General features: G+C 51.6%; 1 protein-coding gene across 1 annotated transcript in view; it reads right to left on the reverse strand.

Moving 5' to 3' along the window:
- Window positions 1-1,699, reverse strand: part of LOC119298710 (sucrose transport protein SUT2) — a 5,145-nt gene extending 3,446 nt beyond the window's left edge. The window contains exon 1 of the mRNA XM_037576001.1: window positions 1,014-1,699. Within this exon, the coding sequence (XP_037431898.1) occupies window positions 1,014-1,530 (517 nt within the window). The 5' untranslated portion in view covers window positions 1,531-1,699. The remainder of the gene's footprint in view (window positions 1-1,013) is intronic.
- Between the last annotated feature and the right edge of the window lie 5,943 nt (window positions 1,700-7,642).

Raw genomic sequence — 7,642 nt, forward strand, 5'->3', positions numbered from 1 at the left:
ACGAAAGAGTGAAGCAAGGCAGCACTGTCAAGGCAGGCAGGCAGGGGCCCCTCTGAGAATACCTGGCTGTTAACAAAGATGCCTTTGGGTGTCCTAAGATCCGAGATCTGGCAACAGTTAGGGACGAAAGCAAAGAGTGTAGTAGCAATGCAGTGCTTAAATATCTCTCTCGTGGTCAGGCAGGTCGGCATTGGCCGGATCCGGGGGCGAAAGCGACCCGCCGGGCCGAGCTTCCCGCACACTCCTTCATCATCAATCCTCCATCGCACACATAGAAAATGAATGAAGTGGTGTATGGAGGGAAAGGACAAGGCTTGGTGGCGACATTTGTACCAACCGCCCGTGATTATTCAAAGGTTTGCATCGCTGTAATGGAGTGCCACGTCCCCATTGTTAGTGTGGCATCAGCATATAGTATAGTAGTATTCAAAGGTTTGGTCTGGTCTGTTGTGTAGTGTAGTGTGTGCTGGTAACAAACAGGGCAGCTGGCTGACAATACTCAATAATATGATGTGAAGAAGAAGAAGAAGAAGAAGAAAAAGGAATTCTTGAGAGGCCAAAGCCGACCAACGGAGCAAGAATCCTTTTTCTCGGCCTAAAGCGGAAAGCGACATTGATCTTCCCTCTTTCTCTCTCGTGTGCAGGTGCAAGTGCAATGCAATCTTCCGGCCACACAGAGAGAGAGACGAGGAATATTAAACAAAAAAAATGGGTAGGAGGATCGTTTTTGCACTTGACCCCTCGTCGTGTAGCAGGGATTGCGAATCCCAATTATCAATCTCATCTGTCAATCAGTCAGGAGAATGAATTCCCCATCGTGAAGCCCCCAAGAACCATGTATGTGCTCCAGTACAGGTGTAAAATTGAACTGAATGCTAAGCAGCAATCGTGCAGAATCGAATCAATCTGCACCGCCCAGGCCCGAATTTTTTGCCTTTGGTAAAAGCAGCAAGCAAGCAAGCAGAGGAAGCAATCAGGGGGAAGGAAGGAAGCAGCGGAGAATTCGGTGGCACCTGTGAGGTCTGCGAGGAAGGCGCGGCATGGCCCCTGCGTGGCGTTGTTGCCGACGTCCAGCAGCCAGAAGCCGATGAGGTAGACGATGATGGCGCCGAACCGAGTGGACCCGGGCACGATGTTGTCCCCGAAGAGCCGCCCCAGGTCGGCGGAGAAGCCGACGGTGAGCACGGAGAAGGCGATGGAGGCGGCGCCCGCGGCGATGAAGGGCCGGCGACGGCCCAGCGGGGAGTTGGCCGGCGCGATGCGGTCCGAGAGGTGGCCCACCAGCGGCTGCACCAGGAGGCCCGACAGCGGGCCGCAGAGCCAGACCAGGCTGGCGAAGGCGTGCGGGATGCCGAGTTCTTGGACGTAGGGGGTGAGCAGCGAGAGCTGCAGCGCCCACCCGAATTGGACCCCGCAGGCGACGGAGGCCGCCCGGAGCAGGGAGCGGAGCGGGACCTTGCGCGGGGGAGGCGGCGGCGCGGCCGAGGAGGTGCCCCCGCCCCCGCCGGTGTTGGGCCGCCGCGGCGGCATCGCCCTTGATGAGTGGTCTTGGACTTTCTTGAACTCCTCCGGCCGGGTGCCGCGTCGGCGTGGTGGTGAAGAGACCTGGGAGAGAGGGAAGGGATGGGGGGAGGGGAGGGGAAAGCAAAGTATCTATCTATCGCTCTCGGCTCCGGCCTCCGGTGGAGTGGAGGAGTCCACGGATGGAGGGAGGGAGGAGACGGTAGAGGTAGGGACGGACGTGGCAGCGAGCGAAAAAATCGATACTTTTTTTGGCGAGGCGAAACGGACGTGGCTACCGTCCACGGTGGGCACCCTACCACTCAGCGATTCTTGTTTTCTACCTATCCTACCAATTACCTCCTCTCTCCAATGATCAATCTTTTTCTTTAGGCCAACTCCAGCGCACGATTCTAGACGGACGTTCCTTTACTTGTGGATTTTGTCTGTTTCTTTTTTTAAGATGCGGTGGCCGTGCGTCCAACGCGTAGACACATCCCGCCTGTATATTGTTCGTGTAAATTTTTTTTACAAGCCGATATTCTTTTTCCATCATTGATTTTTTATACATGAAAATAATCATCAAATTTTGACTAAAAAAATAAGACCAAAGAAAACAATAACCACAAGAATACATTTTAGAAGATAACCAACTTTCATGACTGCTTCTGTAAGTTGGATTAGTGCTTTCTCGATGCATTCATTGTTGATCTGTAAAGGCTCGATCTTGCGTGCTTCTTTCTTTATTCGAGTGTAAAGAAGTAGATGTTGCTTTCTCGCATCCAGTCTCATGTCTAGCCTCTATTCTAGTAGCTTAATCGATTTTTGCCTGGAACAGTGCGCGCTCGTCTATTACTTCACGTCATCGGTAGAAGCTAGCTCTTATCGGTTGGATCTGTAGTCATTGTTCTTTTTATCCCGCAAAAAAAAATTGTCATCATTGTTTCACTCATATTATTATTATTATTATTATTATTATTATTATTATTATTATTATTATTATTATTCCCTTGCAATACTTTTTTATGAATATACACATAGTACTTTTTTTGTTTGTTTATTCAACAATGAGACCTCTGTGTTTGCATGTAAATAATCAGGTCACATATTACACTAGGGATAAAATGGTCTTTTTAGGTCAGACTTAACACCGTTACTAGCCAAAACTGACGAAAATGTCACATAGGGAACAAAATAAAGTTAGAGTGTCGAAAAGGGAAGAAACACGTTTTTTGAGCCAAAAAAGGAAGCAAAATTTAAGGAAGGGTCAAATAAGAAATTCTCTCTAAAATTTTAAGTTAGCACAACTAGTTAAATCCGAGAGCACAACCGAAACTAAAGTAGCACATACCCAATCAGTTGAGCACTTGATGAACACCCATGCGGGATGTTCCGACGTTCTAGACACGCGGCGTAAGACCTACTTTGGGCAGTCGTCGCACTTAATGAGTGGCTACCGTGCGCCGATGAGCTTTTGGGCCAGCACCGAGCCCGACTGACCGCCGTTCATGTATCTGTCGGCGAACCATGGATGGTGTAGATTCAAGCGGCTATAGGCGGAGTCAGCACCTGCATGCGGCCTTGCGGCCTTGTCGGGGCCTTCTGACCCGGTGCCCAGCCAGTCCGTGGCACGGCGCGGCCTCCAGGGCGAGCTCAAGCCCGACCGGATCCGCTCCAAATCCGGCCGCCGGGTGCGCAGATCAGGTGGGCGTGGTAGGGTAGCTCGGGGGCATCGACCGAAAGGGGGCTTGGCGAGCACACGTCCGAGCTACATAGCTGCAATGGCGGCGGCGGCGGCGGTGAGGGGCAAGAGTGGAGGGGGTGCGGCTGGAGGGGTGGGAAGGGGCGGATAGAAAAAAGGGGTCCCTGTCCACCGACGAGCGGGCCAGGGGAGGACACGCGCACACAGCCTGCCTGTCCGTGCGTTGTCCTTTTCACCTCAAAAGCGGCTCAAATTTAGATCGGGGTTGGGTTGAAAGCAAACATAAAACGGACAAAATTCCGTTTACGTTTGCATGTTGGGTCGTCGTCTGATTTGTTCGTTTTACTCTAAACAGACGCATCCGGACAGGACGAGGTCTCGTCTGGAGTTGGCCTTAGGGATGATGGATGGATACATGGTGTTTTGGTTTGTTTCGTTTTGTTTTTCACCCACGGCACGATCGATCAAAAAGAAGAAGAAGGTAGCGTTTCTTTTCTCTTGTACGCCAGCCAGCCTCTCGTTCCCCATGTGCTCGGCGTGGCTGTCTCTCCTTTTTTTACCTTTTGTTATGAGATCCAATTTTGGAGTTGGCTAACCACGTGTGCCACGCGGCCTTGTCCTCTTCTCTCCTGGATACCCCCTGCCACGTCATGCATGTCTTCCAGGCAATTCTCAGCTCAAGTCAGAGCTTTCCTTCGCTGTAAATACATATCGGTTTACATACACACATTATAAACAAACTCACATATTATACTATATGTATGCACCAAGCCCAAAATATCTGCGTGTCACTCCTTTGAGAGGCACTCATCGGTTCAGAGTCAAGGGCAAGATAGCTCCGCGCTACATTGGTCCTTTCCGCATTCTCTCCCGTCGTGGACTGGTGGCTTATCAATTGGAGTTGCCACCTCAGTTCTCTCACGTCCATGACGTCTTCCACCTGTCGCAACTTCGTCGATGCTTCAAGGATCCGGAACGGGAAGTGGATCCGGAATTGATTGAAGTTCAAGATGATCTCACATACAAAGAGCATCTGATCCGCATTCTTAAAGAAGCTGAACGTCGAACCCGCCAGAAGGTTACCAAGTTCCTCAAGGTGCAATGGTCGAATCATACTAAAGATGAAGCCACTTGGGAACGCGAAGATAACCTCCGGGCTGAATATCCGATATGTTCCCTTCTACCTCTTAATTCTCGGGACGAGAATTTCTTTTTAGAGGAGGAGAGTTGTAACACCCCGATGTAATGATGCTACAGTAACCCTGGGGTTAAGTTAATCATTTTGCTAAACAAATGTTTGGTCACCCTTGGTTCTCTCTCATTTCTAATTCCAGTTGAATTCAATTTCAAATTCCGAGTGAAATTCAAAATTGCTCAAACATGAAAACTAAAATGTTCATCATGTGCCAAATAATCTACAACTAATAATGGTGGTGAACCAACATTTTTGCAAAGGGTTTAAGTGGTCTAAACTACTTAAAACAGTGACCTAAGGGTTTAAGCAATAAATTAAATGCCTTTTTAATTATAAAATTGGCAAACTATTTCAAAAGTCTCACAAAATTTTTGTGACAGTGCACTCTAATTCTTGAAATTGTTTTGGCCAGTGGCATAATTTTGCAAGTCATTATTAACTAAAAAGAAAATGCAAATGCTGCTGAAAATAAAAAGAAAAAGAGGAAAAGAAAAGGAGAAGGGGTGGGAGAGCCCCTGGCCTCCCCTTGGGCTTCGGCCCATCGCAGCAGGCCGGCCCACCTACCTCCCCGGTCGCTCTCCCCTCCCCCTGTTCAACTGACCCAGGGCGCGTGCCCGCGCGTCGCCGCCGAACCACCTCGCCGTCGACGAGGAGGATAAGGCCTCCACGCCCCGACGCCTCAAGTACCCCCCCCCTCACCTACCGCCACTACCGCTCCTCTCCGCCTCTGCCTCTCCCCACTAGATCCCCTCTCGAGCTCTCTCCCTCTCCTCCGAGCGCCATCGCCGCCGTTTTCCGTCGTCCCCGCGGCCACTAGCGTCCCCGAGCTCGGCAACCGAGCCTGGGAGGTGCGCCGTCCTCCGCTTCATCGTCCTCGTCCATCAGCTGGAGCCGAGGAGGTCGGCGACGTCGGCATCGCCCTTTTCCCCTTCTCGGTGGTCACCGGCAATCACCGGAGCCACAGGCCTTCCCCTGCGCTCCTAAACCGTCAAGGGCCATTGGCGTGCCGCTCAGTGAGCTCCACCCCCTTCCTCTCCCCGTCCTTACTCCCTTTCCGCGCCGTAGCAAGCTGTGCACGCCGTGCCGCCATTGCCGTGCCCTGGCTCCGCTGTCGAGCTCGCGACCTTCACTGTAGGGCTCGTCCCAGTCCGCAGAGCTCACCAACGCGTTCGTCGCTTCGAGTAGTCGTCGTAGGAGTTGTGCGCCGTCATTTTTGCCGCCGCTTTCGTCTCGCGCGAGCTCGCCATGCTTCGGGCCCCGCCACTCTCGTCGCCGGCGACGTTCCGACCATCCCCAAGTCCAACTGGTAGCGCCGTCATGCGCGCGACGTCGAGCCGCGTCGAACCCGCCTAACTACGCGTCCGGAGACCCACCGTAGCGCGAACCCGAGGCTCGCCGGCGTTCGGCCGCCGCGAAAAGCCTTGCCGGAGCTGTTCCGGCGCCGGCGCTAACATGGCGCCCATGTGGCCGCATCGGGGTCACTGGCAGCTGGGCCCCGCGGGCCTAGTTGACTGGTTGACTGGGTCAATTGTGCTGACTGTGCATGGTTGACCTGACATGTGGGCCCCTCTTCTGTTAATTAGTCTAAATACGTATTTGTAAATAAAACTAATTAGATTAACCTAAACACTCACTGACACCGGGGGGCCACTCCCCTAATTAACCCTGTTAGATTAGTTTAATCCACTGTTAAGCCAACAGAGGCTGACACGTGGGTCCCTTTGGTCCCATTGGTCAGTTTGACCAGTCAGCGGGTCTGTTGACCTGCTGATGTCATGCTGACACTCTGCTGACGTCATATTTTCCTTTTCTGTTAATTTAAATAATTCCAAAATATGTTTTAAACTTGCAAAAATCATAGTAATTAAACCGTAACTCCAATGAAAATGTGTTCTACATAAAAGTTGCTCAGAAAAATCCAAAGGATCCGGATACGTGGTCCATTCATCTGTCACATGCCCCTAGCATGCTGAACTTGGAACTTTCCCCCTCTTTTCCTTTGTCCGAAATCCACCTAACGTCGGGAATTCATCCTCGGATGTTTATCCCCTCCGTTTGCAACGTGTAGTACTACGTTAGGTCGACCCTAGTTCTGCTTATCGTCATGTCATGCTTAGCGTTGCATCTGTGTGCTTATATTTACTATTTCTTCCCCCTCTTCTCTCCGATAGACCCCGAGACCGATGCCGCCCCTGTGATCGACTACGTCGACGACGACCCCTCCTTGCTAGAGCAACCAGGCAAGCCCCCCCTTTGATCATCCCGATATCGCCCATTCCATTCTCTCATCCTTGCATTAGATTTTTCTACTATTATTGTTTGCTCCTATTCTGATGCATAGCCTGCTTTTGTAACCTGCTCATTGTTACCTACCTTCTTATCCTAAACTTCTTAGTATAGGTTGGTTAGTGATCCATCAGTGACCCCCACCTTGTCCTTGTTGCCCCTGCTTCATCATTGAAGACCCGATCAACGGGATCAAAGACCAGGCCCCGGCACGCACATCACTTTCCCCTTAGTTGCTCGACACTGCTGGGTTACTATCGAGTGCCGAGGGTGAGACCTCTACAACACTTCTGATGTTAACCCTGTAGTGTAGTTATTCGGTCGTGGTCATCGAGGATGATTCCGCCTTAACCACTTTCGATACGAATCTATCGCGCAACCCTCAAGTGTGAACCTCGGGGGTGGTTCCTCTTACGTTCACCTTGATGATTACATCGAGTGGAATTCACCGGGGGTGATTCCTCGGGTTTTCCCCTTGATGTTTGGACACACAGATACTTGGACTTTACAGCTGTTTCTTGGAAAGGCGGGTCAACCCTGAGGGGTACCCGCGAGTGATGTGGAGTCGGGTTGACCTGGAAGGTGCCCGCAAGATAATTACGAGGCGTGGCCGGGAATTCCTAGCCCTTGCCGCAAGTCCTCGAGATGGGGAAACGGGGTCACATCTTTCGTGAGTCTCTGCTTGTTACCGCATGCTCCTAATCCACTACGATTTGGATATTTGATCCGAGGGGCCTCTGGCCTGATAGCACTAACCATCACGTGGGCATACTATGGGCGTTCTACGTCTTATACATCAGCCGAAGCTTAATAGACGTCAGCGACTGAGCGGCGCGCGCCGGGTTGGACTGCATAAGCACCTGCCTTGTTGAAGGAGGTAGCTAGGTCTACTCACCGGCCGCGTACGCAACATGCAGGAGTTCCCGGGGAGATGGCCCATGACCCCTGGGGGCATAGGT

Source organism: Triticum dicoccoides, chromosome 5A, assembly GCF_002162155.2.
Source record: "Triticum dicoccoides isolate Atlit2015 ecotype Zavitan chromosome 5A, WEW_v2.0, whole genome shotgun sequence".
Taxonomy (NCBI): domain Eukaryota; kingdom Viridiplantae; phylum Streptophyta; class Magnoliopsida; order Poales; family Poaceae; genus Triticum; species Triticum dicoccoides.